Here is a 24,183-nt window from a genome sequence, read left to right on the forward strand (position 1 = left end):
GAATCTCCGGTAAAAGGGGTCGAGGTCCACTCAGCCTTCCATCCATCCGTGGTCGGTAAAATGAGTACCCGACATATGCTGGGGGGTAAAGAAAGGCCGGGGAAGGAACTGGCAATCCCACCCCATATATACGGTCTGCCTTGTAAACGTCGCAAGAGTTGGAAACGACTTGCACTATAAGTGCGGGGACACCTTTACCTTTTAAAGTAGCCTAGAAAAAGATACTAAGTCCAAGCCAGCAAGCAGGTGTTTCCAGGATTATACAGGTTAACCAGCATCTACCAGTAGATGGGTAGAGTACACTAAGTTACACCGTTAGCAATCTGATAGTGAAAGAGGTAGGACATACTGCAGCTGTGCAGGATCAGACATACTAGCAGATGAAAACAATGCTGAGGCATTCTGTGGGACATTTTCATTCAGCATGTTGTCTAGCGGGATTTGGGGCTGGAAATCTAAACTAGCCAGCAACACAAACTGGTGGGGTGGGAAGAATAACTTACTCTGAGGCGGTTTAAAGTCCTAAAAAGCTCAAATAAACATAGCAGTTTGGCTTTTGTTTTAGGAAATGCAGTGAGTAGTTAAGTCAAACTGAGGCTTCAAGAACACAAGAGCAGGAGACTTTGAATAGAGCTCAATGAGGAACACACACTGAACCTTGGTCTGGATCCCCAGAATGCTGGCAACTAGTTCTTTGAGCCCAAAGGGTCTTTAGACTTATTTTCCTCAAACAGCAGCTCTCCCATGCCAAAGAGCAAGCAAGTTTTGAATGCAAGGAGCATTTCAAAGGCAGTTTGTGAGAAGGCATGGAGGTGAAATTCCATGGATCTGGCACAAGCCCTGTGTAGGAGCCAAGCAACTTTCTGGTTCCCAAATGCAAATCCATGCTTAACGTAGCAGCACGCTCCCAACTGCTTGGCTGACACTTGTTTATGTATTCCCTAGTTTAAACACTTCAGTTATTAAAAAGGTACAGGTGTCAGAAGAGAGGCTACACTGAATTTAGAATGTGGAGAAAACATTTTCTGTGCATTTTAATAGGAAAGCTATAATCATCTTTTTTAAAAAAGATTTATAATGTACAACTCTTTACACTGGCTTTTTCTGTTCTTAAGCCTATAAACACATTTTATATAGATTTTGACACCATCAGGTTTCTTTAAATAAATATATTAACATGAGGGTGGGACATGATAGAAGACAAAAACGCCACTGCTCCAGAGATTAGTTACAACAGAGTTCCTTTTGCCCTCCAATCCTGACAGAGCAGCTCCTGCAACCCTCCTTCATCATCGCTGCCAATATTGTCATCCTCAACCTCTGCAGCTCTGAGTCTCATGGCTTCCTTCAGTTTATCTTTCATTATTTCCTGGCGGTCGTGCAGCTCTTCAACGCGGCGGAAACATTCACTAGGATGAAATAAATACAATTAGTTTGCTCTCGTCCCCCACTTAAGTCAGCTGTACTTAAGTCAAAAGCAGAAACAGTGCATCTTATGATTCACAGAATTTTGGAAGAACAATGACAACTTCTCAGAAGCATTAATCAAGCCAATCAATTCAAGACTATGGCATTTTGCTAAAGAACCTGAACATGCATAATTTAATGAGTTTTATAGACACAACACACACAACCCTCCCAATACATTTCTTATTGTTTTCCTTGTCCTTGGGGGGCAGGGGTGGAAAGCTATTCAAGGTAAACTTGGGAAGCTATAGTTGTATTCGGACCAATATCTGTTATTTTCAAATTATTTTCCTTCAGGGAACACTTGCCATATTGACCTTTGTTCCAAGGAACTCCTAGGTGTCTGCCACAGAAGCCCTGAGCACTGCACAGGCCACTAGGGCATGTTTTAGGGCATGTTTTAGGGCATGCACGTTTCATGCAGAGTACTGGTCTGGCCTGTTGGACATCACTGTCACCCAGCATTGACTGCACACAAGCTCAGAACACACCCAACCCTCCCTCCCCTGGCTGCACATTGAAGGGAAAGGGGTTGGTGATTGGTTCATCAAGGAACCTTAGCTAGGCTTCCAAGGAAGCCCTGTGTTTTCTAGGACAGTTTAAAAACTATTGGTTTTTTGCAATAAGTGCTAAAAATAATTGAACATTCTATTCCAAAATATTTTGCATCTTTTTTAATGTTTTATTTTGAAAACCTACACATGAACAATTGTTCTGCTCTGACCTGGCACTTCTGAGTCAAGAACAGAGAGCAATTCAATACTTTCTTTTATTCAGCAAAAGGCTATTCACAAATGCATGAAGCACTGAAGGAACAGGGACCAACAAGTTCCAATGAATTAATTTCTAAAAACTTTATGGAACAAAAGTGTCAGTTTGACAGTCAAAGCCAGTTATGTTTTCAGAGCTGACAATAATTTAAAAAATTAAGGATACTCAGAACCAAAGACCCTCATGACCAAGTAACTTATTTCGCTATAAAAGAAAAAATGATGAAGTGATTCATTCATTAACAAGTCTGAGGAGATCTCAAAAACTCTCCCTCACCTAGCTTCATGCTTCCACGTAAGCACTGTAAGAGTCACCAGCAGAGAAACAATGGGGTATTCTGATGTTGTGGAACAAAGTATGCACCCAAGTGAAGTTACACCAATGCCAGGATATTTCTTGGTCCCTCTAAATATAATATTAGCAGAAGCTTACTTTATCATTGTTTAAGGCTGAGCTTAAGCTGTGGACAAGAGAATATGAGAGGGCAAGGAAAAGAAAATATAAGCATCTGGGAGTGAAGAATATTACTTTCGAATTGGTCTAGAGCAGTAGTGGTTAATCTGTGACCCTCCAGATGTTGCAGAAGTAGGACTCCTACTTTCTCTGACCATCAACCATGCTGCATGGGGCTGACTGAATTCAATAAAATCTGGAGTGCCACAGGTCAGGCGCTCCTGGTCTAGAAGCTCATTCACTTTCTGTTACTACCCAGATATGAAAACACCCACAAATAAGTATGGAAGTTGGCTTTAACATTCCATTCATGGTCTCTTGCTAAAGCTAACCAATACAAATGTTTGGAATAGACAAATGTCTTAAGCCATGCAGAATAAATTGTGCATCTAAAGTGCTCTTGTACAGAAAGAAATAACTAAAAAACCAATCTAGGAGAACTTTGACACAGACTCCTTGAGAGGTATGTCTATGAAGCTTTGGGCCTACCTACAAATTTCATCACTGGGTTCCATCCAATCATGGTGCCATGTGTGTGTGTGCACGCATATGAGAGAGAGAGAGAGAGAGAGAGAGATGTAGCAGATACAAGGAATCCCAGAAGCTGTGGAATGTGAGCTGTAAAATTCAGTTTCCAAGTAATCTTCTCCTTCCTCCCTCCCTTCAAGGGTTGCTTGAAAATATGTGGACATGTTGAAATCTCGTAAGTGAAAAAAAGGTTTGGGTAAAATTCCCAGTGGTCAGGAGATGGGGCTTTCGTGCCCTGTATAGCTTTGGGTCTCTCTTCATGACTTGCAAAATCAGAATAGCAAAAGTTGCAGAATTTGTTTTTTATCTAATTTTAAGCACAGGATATATATACCCATTAGATATTAGGAGATGATAAATGTAAACTTACTCAACCTATAAGAGACCTGTCTAGGCTTGATTAAGCATATTTATGGAAATTGCTGCACTCCTTTAACATTCCTCTATGACTTACCCTAGTTTAAAATTGTGTCCTGGAAACTCTATTGAAGATCAGGTATAAATCCCTCAAACATAACAAAATATATAGTTTAACATTTCTTATATTTTATGAAGTGACTTTGCTCAACTTTCAAGACTGGTGCAGTTGAAACCCAGACAAACACACACTGGCTAAATCAAGGACACAAGACACATTTTTCATCAGATTAAGTTAAAGTGAAAGCCCTATTTGAGAACTACTTATTCATAGCAGCTTTTTGAAACCGAGTTTTAATCTACTTACATCTGCTCATCTATTTCTCCAATCTGACGGTCAAGTCGCCCTTCCTCATCTTCTTCAGCCACTATAGCTTCTGAAATCTAACTCAAAAAAGGCAGGTATTATTTTCCACAATAAAAAAGTGGCTCAACATAAAGATTTGCTTTCTCTTTATAGCAGTTAGGAAACTGGAGGTGAGCTACAGGATCATACACTTTCTCCTGGAAGCAGATTCCCCCAAGATTAAACATAACCAGAATTTAAGCAAATTCCAAGCCTGGATTAAAAGTGGGGGAGGAAAAGAAAAAAAGGGGGACCAGGAAAAAGGAAAAAGAAAGGGGAATAGAGGAAGGAAGAAAGTATGTGGTTAGTCTTGACCATGCTTATGTAGGTGGGAAACCTTCCTTCTGAGTGCCTCACTCCTGCAGCTTGCTCCTATTGTCTTAACTTTTAAGTGAAGCGAAAGCCAGTTTGTGTCTGCCTTGGCCGACCATAGCATACAGGGCCAGCCCCAGGCATGCTGGGGCCCTTGGGCACCAGCCTGCGCCAGACCCTGGCACTCCCCTCCTGCGATTTGCAGCAGGATTGGTACCGTGGATTGCAGGGCGGGAGATCCCAAGCCACCCGCCATTCTCCCGCTCTGCTTACCTTTCTCTGTGCTGTTTTTACGGCTGCATGCACAGGTTTGCCATCAATCAAGATGGCGGCCGAAGTTCCCCTGAGGGGCTGAAGCCTCTGCCGCCATCTTGGTTGATGGCACGTATGCGTGCTACACATGCGCATTGCTGCCATCAACCAAGATGGCAGCAGACGCTTCAGCCCCTCAGGGAAACCTTGGCCACCATCTTGATTGATGGCAAATCTACACGCGCAGTGTGCGCAGCCACAAAAAACAGCACAGAGAAAGGTAGGTGAACCGGGGGAATGGCAGGTGGCTCTGACCCACCTGGCCGCCCTTTAGAACCGGCCCTGATAGCACAACATTTTGAAAGTGACAAAACCAAACACAGAAGGTCATAGGGCACTTTAGTAATATGAGCACTGTGATGATGAAAGTCAGATTTAGGATTTATGTTAAATAATATTAAGCATAATCTCTGATTTTCAAAATATATTTTAACATTTCTTTCAGCATATACTTTCTCAAAGTTGAGTGTCTTGGAGATGCTGTGCAGCCAGTGGTCAACATGTAACCAAGAAGACTCCTTGTGCGTCACTAGTATTTCACAAAATGTGTCCACTACTGATCTTGTATGAACGTCTGCTGTGTTTATAGCACTGAGTGCATTTCAGATTAAAATGACTGCTCTACAACAGTTTTCTCCCAACAACTGAATTTATGGAAAATTTTCTGCAACACCAGAGTGTGAAAGCAAAAATAAAAAGGCTCAAGTGAAGTTGTTGGCTGATCACCTTCATGGAATATTCTAAGGGCTGATTTAAAAAAAGCAAACCACAGATCTAGCGAAGAGCAAATGTGGCAAGGCAAATGTAATAAAAATGAAGGCACACAGAGGAAGGTTAAATTCAATCCCAAAGCCAGAAAGCTACTGCATGTACTCATTCTATGGTGTACAGAGAGACTAGTGAACAAGAGTTTTAACAAATGAGAAATTGAAAAAAGGTGAAGTAACAGGCAATCTAGCCTTACAGAATATACACACTGCATTGCCGGAAGCCTCAGGAGGGGAGAGTGTTCTTGCACTCGGGTCCTGCTTGCAGGCTTCCCCCAGGCACCTGGTTGGCCACTGTGAGAACAGGATGCTGGACCAGATGGGCCACTGGCCTGATCCAGCAGGCTCTTCTTATGTTCTTATGTTCTTCTATACAGGCTACGCTAATAGACTTTTTAACAGGGAACTATAAGGAGTAGCCTTAACCCTTACCATTTTTGGTGAAGTGTCCTCTATTACTAAAACCACTTCACTTTGGACTGCAGATAGTTTATAAAATGATGTTAACCGATATTAAAGCATCAGTCACCAGAAGTAGTGAGCACATGCAGTGGAATGTCCCTCTGCCAAGTTCCAGTTCTGAGGTATTTGCAAGTAATTTGAACAGGAGGCACCAACTTACCGTGTTGACTTGTCGCATGGCCTTCTGGAATTCATCCCATTCTTTATCCATCTGATCCTTCGGAGCATCAACCTTTCGCACCTAGGAAACAAGAAAGCTGAGGGGTTTGTGGAGGGCTGCATCCTTATTTCTCACTGCTCACTATTTGCTGCAGGCAACGGAGAGTTTGATTGCTAAGTTGCTGACGCTTTGAAGCAAGCAATTCATCCAGACAACTCACAGCTATATTTGGAGAGAAAATAAATCCTCATTTCAGATTATGTGCTGCTCCCTTGCATTGCAATCATGCCAATCTAAATATGTTAAGGGACAGAGGGAGGGAGCTAGAACAGTATGTGAGATGCTAAGGATGAATTCATGTTTTAGTAGTGCAGGGACATATCTAATTCTAAGCATCAAGGAATATGAATACTATGAGCCATTAGCCTTCTGGCATCACAGGAAATTGCAGCATTAACGATTTCCGTGATACCTGCCCTACCTACTTGTCTCTTTTGTTCTTATTATTCACATGCTATACTCAAAAGTACATTTGCAAGATTTGGCCAAAACTCTGGGAATTGAAACTGAAGGGAGGAATTATCTCTTTACTGTGTGCTAGGCAGAAGTGGGGCAAATGTTCTTGGATATGCCAAAAACAAGAAATATTGCAAAGCTGCAGGAGATGTATTCCTTCAAAATGCAGCAGGAGATTATTATTAATCTTTCTGAAGGCAAGGGTACTATTACCCCAATAATGGGAGTAGGGCTGAAGGTAAGAGCCATTGACCTAAGACTATCCACTGAGCTCCCAGTTCATAGCTCCCACCCAGCTACTACACCAACTCACAAGTGTTGTTCCACTACTGAGAACTGATCACATGCCTAACACAGGAGCAGAGCATTTGACCAGACAGCCCCTGTAGCCTTGTTAGGCTGGCAATAGACTCAAATCTCAAGGCAGCCCAGTTTCTTCTGCCCATTTCCTCCTGATTCCTTTTATCTGCATCCCTCCCCTGCTTACTGGGGCAAGGATGATTCAAGGTATGCTGCATGATATGTGGAAGAAGGCTAAGGGACAGGCAAAACATTGGGGGGGGGGAGAAACCAGTGTGAAAAGCTACAGCTGCCTTGCATCTGGTTTCACCAATTTAATAGGTAAAGAGTGACTCTCTAGGTTGCAACTTAGCAAGATCAATGTCCAAAGCATTTGTCCCTTCAGCCATCAAGAGACAAATACAAAGTCAAGGAGCACCTAGTAACACATTCCAATTACTATAATATCTATGACCTTGCATCGGAACGCTTTCTGAGCTTGCTTGGAAGGGGTTAAGCATCAAAAACATTAAGACAGACGCAGCAAAAACAAAAACACCTTAAGGAAACAATCTGGCAGGAAGTTCTCACATGGGAGCACACTGAAATGAGGAAGAATTATGGACAGGTATGATCTCCAAGAGGACACAGTTAAAAAAGAAGAAAAAAGAACCAAAAGAACCACTGCTTTGAGCAGCTCCCATTCAGTCCGACTGGATTTTGCCAATAAACCTTGTTTCACATCTACACCAGCTAGTTATACATGAGCCATTCTGCATGTTGTTGAATGAAATAAGAGCTGCCCTGCTAGATCAGACCAAAGGCTGAATATGCCCAGCATCCTGTTCCCCACAGTGACCAACCAGATGCTTCTGGGAAGCCCACAAGCAGGACAAGAGGGCCTTCTCTCGCTGTTATTTCCACTGGAGGTCAGTGTGGTAATAGAGCATTTTTTAATATGAATAGTTTTCCAAGTAAATGCTCCAAGCATGGAATAAGCTAGCACATAAGGGAGAGGGCTATGTCAACATCTTCCCTGATGTGCTAGTGTTCTACATGCACAGAGGGTTTTTTTCAAAAAAATTAGGGAAGCATTAAAAAAACTTTCTGTCCGAAGTGCTAGAAGTCCAGAATTCTACCACTTGATTCTGAACATTATGTAGATTGGCTCTTGGGCACTTTCAGGAAGACGGACCACATGTCTAGTCATACTACTCATCATTTTACTACCAACTGTATGAGACAAATAGCCTCTGCTAAGAGAACTTACAATTAGGGTTGCATGCATTCTGTATTTAAAAAATCCTTTTGCATGAACAGATGGATTCTGTGGCCTTTGCAAATTATGCAAATTGAGTAAGTTGCTAACTATTCCATTTCTACTAATAACGGGAGACAAGGAGTTAATGCAAGTCCCAACATAAATCCTATCAAGTCTCCCCACAAGTTGAAATTATTAGACACTTCACACCTATGTCTGCAATCACAAGGAATGGAAACTTGCTTTCCTTTTTTGTTTTAAGATGCAAAGCTTTAGGATGCTAATTTCTGCACTCTGAACTGATTTTCTGTTATTTTGCTGTGCTTGGAAAAAACACCAAACACACACTGACCTGCTTGCAACTGGTAGGTAGCCGGAGCATTAACATATTACAGGTATTCTATTTTTCAATCCCTATGTGGTGACAATAATTAAAAAAAGAGTACAATCTAGAGGCTTCTGAAATGCAGCAACTGCGGCTGAATGTGACCACTAAGGAACATAGAACATTACTCAAGAATACTCTTCTTTGCCTCCTACCCTGTAAGGATGAAGAAAGGCCACCAGCACTTGCCAAACTTCCCAAGGAAAACCTGGAGAGAAGCAATCTCAGGAGTGCCTGGACAGAGAGATACTCCCAAGCCAAAAAAGTCTAGCTGTTGAAATTGAGGAATTGCGCCTGGGGCTCTAAGAGCTAGGCAATGTGAGTGAACACTTAGAAGGCTCTCCAGCTGTACCTGCACATCTGTACTGGCTGCTGGAAAGAGAGGGGGCAGGAGGCTGGGTTGTAAGTACATATTTTAAGAATTATGCATTTTCAAGAGCTTAGAAGAAAAGGGTGTCTCCTTGTTAAGAAGGCTTATCCACACATTACCCTACTGCATTGTCTATGTCAAATGAAGGCAGACATTGCTTACCAGTCTTTGCTACAATGCTGACACCCTTCCTCAGCCACCAGCCCCCCCAGCAGAATCCAGTGCAAGACAAAAGAAACATCACAGTTCGGCTAGTTACACAGGTGGGAAGATAGGGAACTTTTTTAAAAGTTATCTATGTACTATACTTGCCATTTGTCAACAAGCTTAAAAGAACAGCATGGGAAAGTCTGAATGCATATGAGGAACACAACACCCTGGCTAGTAGTATCCATTACTCTTAATTTAAATATCATATAGAAGACAACATCCAACACAAACTTACAGAAAATCAGTTGCTAATTGTTACAGAGAAAACTGCTGTAGTTTTACCAAATCATTCACATGATTTGCAAATGTAAAGCATTTAAATTTGTTATTCAGCTACTGTAATTGCTAATTGACAAGCTGAATTAATTTCTCAAAGAATTAGCATGTAGTGAAATCACCAGAACAAACCACACTTGCCTTTGCATCCACTTCAGGATCATCAAAAAATCCCTCTGGCAAGGCTTCTGCAGTGTTTTCTTTTCTGAAATATTAAGGTGATGGCTTATTTTGAGTCAATGAATTCTGCACTAGTTTTAATTCCTTCAAAATAGCGTGACAGCAGAAGAAACATTTGCACTGCAAACAGAGTGAGCAAAATAACGCCAGCTAGAGCATTTCCCCCACTGGGGTAGGGTTGAGAAGACGTGAAGGCAACTTGTGACATCACAATATTAACTGGCATCAGTCCTATGGGTAAGTTTATCCCAAATCTCCAAGATCCAAAAAAAGACAAAGGAAACAGCTATAGGATCTCATTGTCCATGTTGAACACAAAGTTCTATTGTGTACAGTGTCTTAAATGTTTAAGTTACCAACACTGTTTAAAGTTAGATTGACTAGCTCATCTCATCCTCCTGTGCCTTTGAAAAGAGTACCCACTTACTAGGTATATTGAGGATTGTTAATTATATGAGAACCCAAATACATTTAATTACAGATTAATTACAGCATAGGATCAATGCAAAGACGAGAAAAACTTCACACTGACTAATTTACCTTTCCACAACTTTTTCCTGTGCTTCTGCTTTCTGTATAGAGCCAGAATGGGAAACTAGAGGTGCAGCTAAAGCTTTGCTGTCTGAGTAGTCTGCAACACAGAGGCGGGTAAAAGAAAAGTACTGCCTGAGTACACACATTTATGAAAGGCCAAACTACTCAAAATGGATATAGCAATTATGAGACCATTGAGCAGAGAAAGAAAACTTGAAATCACTCAGACCTTGAGATGAGGCAGTTAAGTTGATTGTTCAGCACCAACAAAAAGAATTACCGCACACAATACATAACTGTGAATTCACTATTGCTAAGGTTGAAATCCTGTGCACACTTCCCTCAACAGTAGTCCCACTGGACTTAGTGGGATTTGTATCCAAGTAAGCATGCATAGGACTGGGCTGCATGTTGGATATTATTATCAGCCTAAAATGCCTGGGCAAGTTTTCAAGGATAGTCTCTCAAAAGCAACTAGCTTTGCATGCTTAATAGTACAGCAGCATAGCTTAAATTTTCACAACAATTAGTTTTTTTAAGAAAAGCACTAAATTTTACACCCATTGTATACTAATGGTATAACATACAGTAAGTTATACAATAATTGATTGCTTTTTCATAAGAGCATCTAATATACACCATTTGTAGATTCTATTCTTGAAAACCATCACTATGTATTCATCCACAAATGGTGTAAATCTGATATTTTAAGAAAAAGCAGAATTGATCAGCCATTCTGCTGTGCTGTAAGAGAACTTCAGGGGCTCTAAGTACTAGACACTGGTGACAAACAACAGGGAATACGACCTCCCTGCCCCCCATTTAGGAGTTTCTTAAGAGGCATCCGCTGGACACAGCTGGAAAAAGAATTCTGGACTAGATCCTGTGTTTGATTCAGCACGGCAGTTAATACATAACTGGTAACATGAACATGTGATTACTTTTTTAACATTCATAGCTATACTTGTGAAAATATAAGAGAAAGATGGTATAAACAGCAGGCTATGCTAGTGCCATCAGTGGCAAATGATTACATGTTTTCATCTTTCATATAAAGCCATTGAATGAGTATGTATGATACAAGTTGAGTGCACTATAGCACACAATGACAAGACTAACTATTGTGGCATCATAATACTTCATCATAAAAAGGGAAGCAATGCTACTTGAGAGGTAAAGTTAAGCTAAACATCTGATTTGTATTATCTCCGCTAGAGAGGCCTTGCGACTCTAGTTTTTTGTCGTAAGATTGTCAGAAAAAGCCCCCAAGTTACCCGATGATAAAGCAGCAGCGTCTGGTTTTTGAGGGTGGGCTGATGTTGCTGAATGCTGCGCTGTGAGTGGCAAAGGAGGTTGGCTCTCATTGTCCTTGAGTTCTTTTGCCATCTCTTCTGCAGCCTCCTCCTCCTCCTCATAGTCTCCTAGCAATAAGCTACAGCCTGAAGCTTTTGAAGAGAGCTTTTCTGTTTGTTCAATTTTGCCAAATGAATCTGTTGGCAACCTAAGAAAAAAACCATAACAAAATATACTTAAATACATTCAATCATAATAAAAGCTTGAATCTAAACAGCTATTTAAGGTACACCCAAGGTGATTTTTTCACTCCCCCCCTAACATTTCCATGCCAGAATCATAGTTCCCAAACAGCTTTGCCATGTAGCAAATCTTCCCCAGCTTAGGAGAACAGAACCAATCACAGAGCACTTTGAATTCAGCCCGCAGTGTCTCAAAATTTAACTTAATGAGTCACAGCCGCTCAACTCTGCAATACAAGGATAGCACTGACCAACCTTGCAAATATATTGTAAGGTTTACTGAGAATAACGTAAAAACTCCAAAGGAAAACAGACATGCGTGTCACTCCCAACCACAAAATGTTATATACAATTATGGAACAGCACACATGGAACAGCCACCATAATGGTGACAATTTCAAATGGCTTCCATGTGATGGCTGCCTCCGTGCGCTGAGCTGCTTGTAAACAGGAACTCCACATGATATAAGATAATTTCCTCCTAAATATCTGCAGGAGAACAGAAAGAATGTTGCGAGCCACTGCATTTGAACAGCCAGCCAGTTGAAGACATTAAAACCCACCGGCTCAAAAGCAAGTTTCTCAGCACCAACTATGACTTCATATACTGGATAAAGAAGGAAACATCCTGTTTATATGCTTACCTCTGAAAACAGAAGGGAAATGTAAAAAGGAGCTAGCAACAACAACAAAAAACCTCAACTTACCCAGAAGAGAAAGTTTGTGGTCGGTCATGTGAATCTGCAAAACATTTTATCAGAGCTGTGTCACTTTTTTTAAAAAAAAAAGAACACAAAGATGAACTTCACCCCCAAAGACATACTGAGCTGCAGTGACCCATGAAGAAGCCTGGATCAATGCAGATACCGTGGCATCCTTCATGAAACAAATCGAGGGGACCCAAGTTCATATTCCTCATTCAGTCATGACACTCACTTGGGTGATCAGGGCTAGTCACCCTTTCTGTTTAATCGACCTCACAGACTGGAGGTGAGGATAAAATGGGGAAAATCACATATGACACTTTGAGCTCTTTGAACAAAAGGCAGAATATAAATGTATCTAATAATAATAATTCTTCACAATGTCGCATATTGCACAACCTTATTATAAGGTATTTCTACCTGTGTGTCCGGTGTACAAGTTTATGACGACGTAAAAAGTTCCACAGCATCCAAAATCTCTTGAAGACTGCATGCAGATCAGCAACCCCAATACCTGCCCTTCCTCTATCCACATCCATGGATTGCAACAATTTGGCAAGACACCATGTATAGCAATACAGGTCACTAGTGAAGGAGTACTGAGCCACTTGTATTGTTTCACTACAACATCTCAGCTTCTGATGCTGCCACACTCACAGGCTATAATGACTGTGATGTCACTGAATCCCTTTGTGACTACTTTTTTGCAACATAACAACCCACAGAATCAGGCCTTAAAATATGTCTTAAATAGATAGTGACACTCCAAGTCATGATTCTGAAAAAAGCACCTTTTTCCATATTGCTCTGTCATGGCTTTCAAAAGAATTTTTGTGATTTTTTCAGGTAATTAAACTGAGGTTTTATCAGTGTTAATGAGGTTACTCAGAACTCAGGTGAGAATGTGTAAAAAGGGAATTCATAAGGCAGTTACTCCAAGATACACAGGCATTGCAAGCAACTGAAACTTACCTATACTATCAAGATTGTACTAGTCTTCCCAATCTCATAAACATGCATAACCTGTAGTTTACTGGAACATAGTCTCAATTTCCCACTGTAAGGCAATTAACCAACACTAAACCCACCCCCATTGGGGCACATTTCCTTTCCACCCCCTCAGTATTTTAACAATGCACTATAACAGCCACACAGCCATAGTGCATAACACACAGGGGCACACCTAGTTGACTCAGTGATCATGCATTATTACCTTCAGCATTTTACCACACTTTTTCCTCTGCCCCAGCAAGCACATCAAAAGCTAATTCACATTATTAAATTCACACGACACCCATGTTATGGGTATCATTAACCAAAATGGAGACAATAGTCAAGAAATCAGAAGATGGCTAGGACTGGGGAGGGCCGCTATGAGAGAACTAGAAAAGGTCCTCAAATGCTAAGATGTACCACTGAACACTAAAGTCAGGATCATTCAGACCACGGTATTCCCAATCTATGTATGGATGCAAAAGTTGGACAGTGAGAAAAGCAGGTAAGAAAAATATCAACTCGTTTGAAATGTGGTGTTGGAGGAGAGCTTTGCACATACCATGGACTGCAAAAAAGACAAATAATTGGGTGTTAGAACAAATTAAACAAGAACCGTCACTAGAAGCCAAAATGATGAAACTGAGGTTATCGTACTTTGGACACATCATGAGAAGACATGATTCACTAGAAAAGACAATAATGCTGGGGAAAACAGAAGGGAGTAGAAAAAGATGAAGGCCAAACAAGGGATGGATTGATTCCATAATTTATTTATTTATTTATTTATTTATTTATTGTATTTCTATACCGCCCCATAGCCGAAGTGGTTTACAGTAACATTCATTTTAACATATACAGTTAAGATTAGCTAAATAAAAGGAATCAGCTGATCATAAACCAGGAATACAGTTCTCCCTACTTCCTTTGTTAGAAATACATTCAGCTGTAAAACTGAGAGTCCCACCACACACATATGATAAAAAAGCCACACCCAGTTGTCAGTAGATATGAAACTGGCTCCTGGCTCCATGAGGAAGCCACAGATCTGACGAGATCTGAACAGGGTGGCTCATGACAGATGCTCTTGGAGGTCACTGATTCATAGGGTCGCCATAAGTTGCAATCGACTTGAAGGCACATAACAACAACAATAAAGCCAAAATAGGTTTCTAAGCATTTTACAAAGAATAAAACCAGTTACACAGACCTTACGATATAAACATTCATAACTGAAATACACAATAAAACAATCCTAATAATTTTTTGTTGTTATGTGCCTTCAAGTTGATTATGATTTATGGCGACCCTATAATACTGCTGCTTAAAACAGGAGACAGGTTGACAGGTCAAGGGAATGCCTGTGTAAACAGGAACATCTTCAAAAGCTGGCAGAATGGCATTAACATCAGTGCCAACCATAAAAAAGCCTTTACATCATCACAAGCCAATAATTATCAGGCCATAGCAAGACTATCCAGGTTCTATTTGTTAATCTTAGTGTCTGTATCAGGCAAGGGAGGAGAAGTTGGTCTTTCAGGAAACCTGATGCAGAGTTGTTTCAAGCTTTATATATTTAAAGTGACAAGACTTTAACACTGGTTTGGTGGCTAATAGGCAGCCAATGCAGATCCCCCAGCACAGGCATGTTGTACGCCCAATAAGGAGTGCAACTCGCCACCCATGGCATCCTGTACTGGCACTAGCCTCCAGACCAGCTGTAAGCCCCAAACAGAGTGCATTACACTAAAATGTGGTTACCAGCACATGTGTCACAGTGGCCAAAGTATCCATGTCCAAGAAAGGGTGCAGCTGATGCTGGCAATTGTCACTTTTTGCCATGGAGCACTGGTTCCCAAATGTTTCCCTCCACAGACCACTTGAAGATTGCTGAGGGTCTTGGTGGACCACTTAATGATTTTTCTGCCAGTTGTAGCATCTGTAGCATGCTGTGCTAGATGCTGCATGATTCTAATTGCATTTTCATTGCTCCTTTTATGTCCTACAGTGTATTTTATTGTATTACATTTTGAATTCCATAGAATACAAATTGTAATACTATTAAATGTAATATAAGAAATGAAAGTAGTAGAAAATACTACATATTGCCACCATTAAAAGAAAATATATGATCAAGATTGAAGTTCTTAAATAAAGTCTCCGGTTAACTCGCAGACCACCTGAATGCTGCTCTCGGACCATTGGTGGTCCATGAAACACAGTTTGGGAACCCCTACCATGAAAGTCCCCTGTGCCTCCATGGACAAAAATGGCTCCAAGAGCACCTATAAACTGGGAACCTGTTCCTTCATACAGAATGCAACTTCTAGAACAGGTAAAAACCCCAATTTCTGGACCTGGGAATCATTTGCTCACAACGTCTGTCTTGGCAGGATTCAGCTTCAGTTTATTGGGCCTCATGCAGCCCACCAGTGCAACCAGCACTATTTCAGGTTGTGCATGGCATTCCTGAGTCAAATTTAACAGAGAAATGGAGGTACATCAAATCTCCTGATGGCTGCTCCTAACTGCTTCATATCAATTTAAATAAACCACACCTTCCAAGAAAAAGATTTCAAATACAAACATTTTCAAGATGGATGGGGGAATGGGAAGAGCTGTAGAAAAATTACTTGTTCAGCAAGTACAACATAATATTCCCATACCTTTCACTTTCTTCAGTTCTGGAGACTCTGTATTTGCAGTTTTCCTCTTTAGAGAAGATGAGGTGTCAGGAATGGTGCCTGGCACTGATTGTTTAAGACCTCTTAACTGCTCGAGTTTCTGGGGGATTAAAATCAACAGATGAACACCTATTCCCAAGGAATAAATTAATTACATAGAAGAACTTAAGAATATTTTTAAAAGTAGAATATTTCTAACAAAATAAATATCACTAGCAGTATTACAAACAAGCAAAATTAAAGGAAGCCTAACACATTACCAGTAAGTAACAAGAGAGAAATCACTACCTTTTATGTAATTAGATTACTTGGGGCACAATCCAACTGACATACACGCCAGGCTGAGATGATACAGGTTGTGGCAGGAGGAAGGGCACCAGCAGAAGTCCCCCCCAGGGGCAAGCACAGCGCATTCGGGGAACTCTGCTGCCACCCGAGTGCAGCCAGGGCCCAGCTGGCTCAGCTGAGACCAACACACGTGGAGCCAGCAGAAGGCCCGAAAAAGGGTTGTTCCAAGGAGGTGTTGGGGGGAACAGAGAGGAGAGGGCCTTATACTACATCCTGAGCCCATTTGGCTCGGTCTTGTGGCCCCCAGTCCCAGAAGCCAATATGCCAGAAAAAGGGGTGGCAGAAGGAAACATGACTTTCTTTTCCTTCTGTTGAGCTCTGCAGGCGCAGACAGAGTCCTCCCCTCCCAGCGGCTCCTGAATGCCGGTAGGATGCAGCAGGCCCTTCCGCTGCCTTCACTTCTGCTAGCCTCTGATGAGTTGGATTGCACCCTCAGTATATGAAGCAAACTGGTATTTTTGTTACAATCCTCTTTTTAAGACAAACATTTTTAATTGCTAATTTCAGCAAAACACACAACTATGTCTAGCTTATAAGATCATCAAATCTCATGGATGCAATATTGTTATATTCTAAAATCATATCAATGTTATCAGTTTCAGTTTTTAAACTGGTAATTATTAATAAAAGAATTATTACTCTTCTTATTCTTCTGACATAATACAAATAGCACAACCACATTGTTACAAAAAAACTGACCTGTCTCTTACCTCCTTGTGCTGTTTCCCAAGAACATGCGTTTGCCACAACAGTTCACTCTTCACAGGGACATTGCAGAGAGCGCAACTTAAATTTCCCAGACTATTATATGTATAATTCGGAGTCAAGGAAATAAATATAAAAACAACCCACCTCTCAATACTGCAGTCGTGGGCTACAACACTCTTTGAACACCATTTTTAGAAACTGTGCTGCACTATAAACACACAACATAAACTTGGCTAAAATACATATTATTAAGCCATTTTATAGTTTTTTAAACAATATATATTTGTATCTGTGAAGTTAATGAAAAGAGCTGGTTTCATAACATGCACTGCAGTACATTTACTTCTTCAAAGCCACTTTCTGTTCTGCTTGAAGAATACTCTGCAGCTCTACATTTCCCAACACCAAAGTTGTTGGCTTGACTAAGAGGTACCCCCTTTCCCTATGCTACATCTTCCACAAAGATAAGGACAGCAACAGCTATATTTTCCAAAGATGTAACTGTGTTAAAGATGTAGCCGTGTTAGTCCATTTCAGCAAAATCCAAGCATCTTGGGGTACTTTAAAGACATACACAAAGGTATTTTGGTCACTTTTACTAAACAGCCAGTCTTTCACACAGGATTGGCAGCTTCAGGGAGGATGGTAGAAATAGGAGTGACAAGTTTGCCTTTCCCATCAGAGTGGTGGGAACAAATGTATGCTGGCAAATGGAGGAACCTCTTCACTCATATGTTGGTTTGCCAGCAGGTTGCAACCGGAGACTCCTTCCCTCATCCTTTTATCCATCATCTCCCCCAGTCTACTATAACTGCACACCTCGAGTCCTGCTTGCCTCGATAACTAGAGAGGTAAGGGCATAAGGTCAAAGGAAGGAATCGGAAGCAGCAGCAGCAATTCGTAGTGTTTTGCAAGCGCAGCCCAGGCAGAAGTTTAAAGGCACACGCCGCGAGAAGCGGGATTCTGTTTAGACCGTACGCTCCTCCTTTTTGCTTTTTCCAAAATACCCAAAGCGGCGTACGAGTGTTTACACAGCAACCTGCACAATGTCACGTTCTCCGACGGAGCAACAACGTTTATTAATTGAATAGACAGACATGTTTACCCCTCAGCCAAATACAGGAGAGAAATTGCCAGCGGGATCGGGACGCGCGGTCGGGACGCGCTCGTCCGACCCTCCCTTGGGACAGCACGTAAAAGACAAAACTCAAAACCTCCGCCACGGAGCGAGAAGGCACAGGATATCTGGCGTAGGGAGAGTCGACTTTCTTCTTCTTCCCGGCCGCCGTCTCGCGCTGCTTCGCTCGCATCAGTCGTCGCAGCTCCTCTTGCCCCACCGGCCGCCGCTGCTTCCCTGCCGAACTCGAAGCCGCCATAACAGCGCGAACGAAAGGGATGTTTTTTCTCCCCCGGATTCTCTCGTCCACTATAGTAGGCGCACTCCAAATTGCGTCATCGATATTAGTCGTCGCGGAGATGTTTCGTCAGGCGTTAGAACTGTCACCGCGACCCCTCCCCAAATGTTCGTTTCCTAGCAACCGTAAAGGCAGCAAGTACAAGAATAGCAATTTAATTGGATTCGGTACTTCCTTGACCCTTTCGACGCTCGTTTGTTTCCTCTTACCGTGAAAGCTCACAATGATGAAATCCAAGACTTTATTGCTGTAATTGAGCTGTATGTGCACACGGAGAAAAAAGGGTAACAAATGTGTGAAGCCCTATTCTTTCTCGTTTCTTTACTTTTTAAACTTTTTTTAAATTGCCTTCCCAGTGCCAGTCCCCACATTGTAGCCTGGAGAAGCGTGGTAGCCAGTGTCTTGTGACAGTCCTACACTGCAGAGATGGCCCTGAGGTGGGCTCTGATTTGTGTCCTAGAATTCCTAATAATTTATTATTATTGTTATTATTATTATTATTGCAGTAAAAGAAAGTCTTGGTTAAATGGTTTGGGGTCATATCTGAGACACAGCCTCCTCCCTCAGGATACGGTATGGTATAGTTTATTTGTATACTGTTTTGTGGCCTAAAGCAGATAACAGCATTAATACATACTGCAAAAGAAATACACAATAAAAATACAACACATATAATACTGTAGATCAAAACAATAAAAATAGCATGAATAGTATATGTGCTGCTGAAGCAAACACTATGAACATGTCCATAGTTTTAGGATATGTTTCAGAGGCTCTGCTCTAGATCCCACCATCAAATGCGGCTAGATTGGTGGGAATAGAAAAACAGGACCTTTTCTGTGTCAGCACCCTGACTGGAGCTCACTTCCTAAGGTTAATTTGTGTTTAATTTCAGGCAGGCCATTAAAACCTTTTTGTTACACATAGCTTTTGAACTATTTTAAATGAAATTAACTCTATTTTTAAAGTTTTTCTTTTTCTTAATCTGTTATGATATTGCGGTAAGTTTTACATTGTAAGTTGCCCTGGGGGCTTTTCTCGAGCCAAAAGGCAACTCATAAATAATTTTATAAAAAATAATTATAACTGCCTCCATTTTCACTTTCTGTGGATGTTGTTTCTCAGCTGCCATGATGTTAGACTATATTTTCAGCAGTTGTTTTTTATTATGTACATTTTATTATTTATTGGAACACAGAAAGCTATTTTAAACTGAATCAGATCTTTGGTTCATCTAGAACAATATTGCCTTCACCAGGACCGAGGAACATTTCTTATGTCAAGGGCCACATTCTATCTGGCGTAATTTTGCTGCAAGCACAGATGGCTAGTGAGGAAGGCATTCTCTTTCTTTCTGCCCTTCAAAATAATATCCTATCTAGATATCACCCCAAATCAATTTTCCCTTCCTCAAAATCCCTTTCATGGTAGCTTCAGAGTCTGAGAGGCAGTATGAAAAAATAGCTCTGATTGCCTTCAAGAGTCCCAGGGAGCAGGTGTGTAGGGAGAAACATGTTTTGGCTGCACACAAGTATGCAAACATATAGGCTGCTTTGCATGGGGCTGATTGCATTAGTTTAACAGATTAAAAAGGTAGCACTTCTGTCCCAATTTCCAAAATCCCTTTCACACTGCAGTATCTGTTGCATTAAGGAACAGTAGTTTTCAGCCGATATACCAGCATTTGGCGCAACTGCTTGTTTCTGTCCCTCACCCATGCACACTGTTCTCCACTGTGTAGGTGGTCTAAGATCTCATCCCATTGCCATGCAAGCCCTCTCCCTTTGGGATCTGACTTTTTAAATTGTTTCAGTTGTATCAAAACAGGGGTATGTGTGGGAAATGCTGCTATCTGCACCGATGCCGGAATACCGGTACAACATTCGTCAGGCAACATCCCCCCGCGCAACTAAAGGGCAGGAACACATTGCATGCTGGAATGCCTGTAACATGAGCAGCTGTGCCTAGCAAAAAATTCCTGCAATCTTCCGGGTTCCCAGCCTTGCTAACGGGTTATTTCTGGTATCATTTCTCCCAGAAATTAGTGCTAACTTCCACTATATTCCACCAGAATTCATAGAATAGTAGAAAGGCCCATAAGGCCATAGAGTCCAACCCCCTGCTCCATGCAGGAATCCAAATCAAAGCATTCCTGACAGATGGCTCTCCAGCTGCCTCTTGAATGCCTCCAGTGTCAGAGAGCTCACTACCTCTCTAGGTAATTCATTCCATTGTTGTATGGCTCTAACAGTTAGGATGTTCAGTTGAAATCTGGCTTCCTACAACTTGAGCCCATTATTCCATGTCCTGCATTCTGGGACGACCAAGAAGAGATCCCGGCCCTCCTCTGTGTGACAACCTTTCATGTACTTGAAGAGTGCTATCATATCTCCCCACAGTCTTCTCCAGGCTAAACATGCCCAGTTCTTTCAGTCTCTCCTCATAGGGCTTGGTTTCCAGTCCCCTGATCATCATTGCCCTCCTCTGAACCTGTTCGTTTGTCTGCATCCTTCTTGAAGTGCGGAGACCAGAACTTGATGCAGTACTCAAGATGAGGCCTAACCAGTGCTGAATAGAGGGGAACGAATACTTCACGTGATTGGGAAACTATACCTCTGTTAATGTAGCCTAAAATAGCATTTGCCTTTTTTGTAGCCACATCACACTGTTGGCTCATATTCAGCTTGTGATCAGAAACCATTCCAAGATCCTTCTCACATGTAGTATTGCTGAGCCACATATATCCCATCTTATAACTGTGTATTTGCTTTCTTTTTCCTAGGTGTTGAACTTTGCATTTATCCCTGTTGAATTGTGTTATGTTGTTTTCAGCCCAATGCTCCAGCCACCAAGGTCCTTTTGAATTTTGTTTCTGTCTTCCAGATTAGGTGTGCCTCTCCAATTTTGTATCATCTGCAAATTTGATAAGCATGCTCTGTACCTCCTCATCCAAGTCATTAATAAAAATGATGAAGAGCACTGGGCCCAGGACCGAGCCCTATGGTACCCCACTCATTATTTCTGCCCAGTTTGAGAAGAAACCATTGATAAGCACTCTTTGAGTACAATTCTGGAGCCAACTGTGGATCCACTTGATAGTTCTTCCATCCAGCCCACATTTAACTAGCTTGCTAATCAGAATATCATGGGGCACTTTGTCAAAAGCTTTGCTGAAGTAGAGATATGTCCACAGCATTCCCACAGTCTACTGGGGAGGTTACCTGATCAAAAAACAAGATAAGATTAGTTTGGCAGGATTTGTTCTTCATAAATCCATGTTGGCTCCTAGTAATCACTGCATTGTTTTCAAGGTGGTAACAGATCAACTACTTCATAATCTGCTCCAAACTTTTTCCAGGAATTGATGTTAGGCTGACTGGTCTGTAGTTCCTAGGTTCCTCCTTTTTGCCCTTTTTGAAGATAGGGACATTAGCTCTCCTTCAGTCATCCGGCACTTCACCAGTCCTCCATGATTTCCCAAAAATAATAGACAGCGGTTCTGAGAGCTCTTCAGCCAGTTCTTTCAATACTGTAGGATGCAGTTTATCGGGCCCTGCCGATTTGAACTCGTTCAAAGTGATTAGGTATTCCTTGACTGTTTATCAATCTCAAGCTCCAACCTGCCCCTTCCACTTCATGTTTCCCGGGAGGGTCATAGACCCTTTTTCCCTGTGGGATGTTCCACAGTCCCTGCACTCTTGAAGGTGATCTAATATTATCTTCCAGGGACAGGCATTCCCTGAAGTCTGAGATGTGCTATAATTGATACCATTATCTTGATGACACTCTCTTGGTGAAGGCAAGGCTGAAACGTAACTTTGTATTGAAAATGCCTGTCTTGATACTTAAACCACAGGAACATGGGATAACAGGCACAAGGAGACAGACCTCTGTTAAGAGCTGGGAAGACCAGGAAATCATTTGCTTTTAGTGTGTCTGCTACAGACCTTGAGTTTCTGTCCAGAAGCACTTATACTTTAGATGTTTATTGAAGAGTTTTGAAATCCAGGATGGCTTTCCAGTTTCCATTATTTTTCAGCATTGTGAAAAACATTAATGTCCAAGGACCTCTCTTATGATAGTACTGGTTTTATCACCCTGATGTTCATGAAATGATATAGCAGAAGATACTTTTTTTTTCTGGTAGCTTTGTCCTGAGAGAAGGAAGCTCCCAGGTTAGGAACAGGAAAAATGATGCAAGTATGTGTTGTAGCATATTCCCTCACCCGATAGGCTGTGGAATATTTTCCCCAAGCCATGTAGAATTTTGTTAACCTCCTTCTCCCATTGTTGACAGCCTGGAATCAGTTGTTGCATTGCCCATGACCCCAGGAATTGGACTAGCACTCTTGTGACTGGACAACATTGCTTCTATAAGCTCCACTTTAGCCACAAGTATCTTTACTACACTTTTAAATTGAAGAAGACTTTATAGGAGTGAAATGAATGTGAGCTCTGCCTAGGAATTATGTTCTATTAGTGGAAAGCACTACCTTATCTGTTGTTTCCATATCTTTTAAGAGCCTCCCCAAATAGCACTCTTGAACAGCAAGGGAGGTGGTTGGCTTGAATTTAGTTGCTTCCTAGTTTTTTGAGCCAAAGGTTGTATCTGGCTCAGACGACTGAGGCCTTGGCTCAGGTGGAAAACTTGAGGGAGTTCAGGCTAATATCTGCCCTGAAGACAGTAGCTTTGGCAACCTATGGATGCTCACTATGAGATGTTTATCAGACAGTTTCCCCTTAAGGAGCTTGCCTATCCACACATAAGGTCTTAGTGAAAAGACAAGTAAGCTGCTGAGGACATTACAGACATGACAGAAGCCTCATAAAATTTGCACAGGGCAAATTAATTTGTTCAGCCCCTGGCATTCCTGAGTAAACACTTCCCTTTTTTGGGAGGAAAGCCTAAAATGTAGGGGGTAATCCCACTCTTCTTCACTCATTTGAGATTCACAGAGGTCCAGGAATACTCTTATCAGGTTTTCTCCCTCTTGGGAACATCTTAGCTCTTTTAGGCTTGATACCAACACACACTCCTTTGGACAGCAGAGACTGGAAATTCTCAGGAGCAAATAAAGAGGTAGGCATAGGCTCTGGTTCTCTGGTCTCCTTCCCAGAGAGCAATTCCTTCTCCTTGCAATAGACTCTAACACAAGATTCCACTATAGTCAGGGCTTCCTCATCTCCTTGCAGACCAATGGGGAAGTTGCAGGTAGGCAGTGTCTTACTTACGCCAATATTCTCAGGTCACTACTGCTGCTAAGCTTGGACTGGTTAAGTGGCATGTAATGTTATCAAAACCAATCTTCTCTCAATCTAGGGCTGCAGGAAAACAAGAATCAGACTAGAGCAATCATACCTTCTTCCTACACCTGCATTTTTGCAGTGCTGGACACTTTGTGGTTGAAGGTGTGGACCCCACTGATGCTGCAGGAGGGCATTAAGTTGGACCTCCCTACTCAAGATTTAGTTGCAGTGCATTCCTATTCCTTTGCTAGGTGAAGAAGAGAGAGAATCTGGGCAGGATGAGATGGAGTCATTGAACAAATGAATCACTGTGCCACTCAGCAACCCCCTCAGCTCCCAAGCATACTGCTGCTATACCAGCTGACACAGGCCAAACTCTTGTGGGGCTATTGCTCCACCAGGGTAGCCTGATCAAACAGCTCTTCACATGACTGACTCCTCTCCAGCAGATCTCTTAGCTAATGCAGGACAAGAATTGGATGGGGATTTCCCCAACCATAGGAGACAGGAAGCCTGAATAACCCACTCCAGGATGTCCTCCTC

At 41.7% G+C, this 24,183-nt stretch overlaps 2 protein-coding genes across 2 annotated transcripts in view; one reads left to right on the forward strand and one right to left on the reverse strand.

Annotated features, from left to right (window-relative positions):
* LOC133367017 (poly(rC)-binding protein 3-like) overlaps nucleotides 1-5,304 on the forward strand; it is a 482,686-nt gene extending 477,382 nt beyond the window's left edge. The window contains exon 13 of the mRNA XM_061590627.1: nucleotides 5,052-5,304. Coding sequence (XP_061446611.1) covers nucleotides 5,052-5,112 — 61 coding nt within the window. The 3' untranslated portion in view covers nucleotides 5,113-5,304. The remainder of the gene's footprint in view (nucleotides 1-5,051) is intronic.
* Nucleotides 1,155-18,465, reverse strand: ZNF830 (zinc finger protein 830). The gene is made up of 10 exons (XM_061590629.1): nucleotides 18,220-18,465; nucleotides 16,981-17,076; nucleotides 15,905-16,022; nucleotides 12,249-12,282; nucleotides 11,281-11,507; nucleotides 10,013-10,103; nucleotides 9,434-9,497; nucleotides 5,996-6,076; nucleotides 3,944-4,020; nucleotides 1,155-1,409 (listed from the first exon to the last, which is right to left on the reverse strand). Exons 1-10 carry the CDS (start codon nucleotides 18,352-18,354, stop codon nucleotides 1,229-1,231), a joined length of 1,104 nt encoding a protein of 367 aa, XP_061446613.1. The 5' UTR covers nucleotides 18,355-18,465; the 3' UTR covers nucleotides 1,155-1,228.
* Between the last annotated feature and the right edge of the window lie 5,718 nt (nucleotides 18,466-24,183).

The sequence above is a fragment of the Rhineura floridana genome, chromosome 11 (assembly GCF_030035675.1).
Source record: "Rhineura floridana isolate rRhiFlo1 chromosome 11, rRhiFlo1.hap2, whole genome shotgun sequence".
Classification (NCBI taxonomy): domain Eukaryota; kingdom Metazoa; phylum Chordata; class Lepidosauria; order Squamata; family Rhineuridae; genus Rhineura; species Rhineura floridana.

Bases quoted from the DNA above. Each gene is read 5' to 3' on its own strand.
- ZNF830 (XM_061590629.1), bottom strand. From the start codon at position 18,354: ATGGCGGCTTCGAGTTCGGCAGGGAAGCAGCGGCGGCCGGTGGGGCAA. The intron at 12,283-15,904 runs GTATGGGAATAT...AATGTTTTGCAG, and splicing joins AGAACTGAAGAAAGTGAAAG to ATTCACATGACCGACCACAA. The intron at 4,021-5,995 runs GTAAGTTGGTGC...TTTTTGAGTTAG, and splicing joins CCATGCGACAAGTCAACACG to ATTTCAGAAGCTATAGTGGC.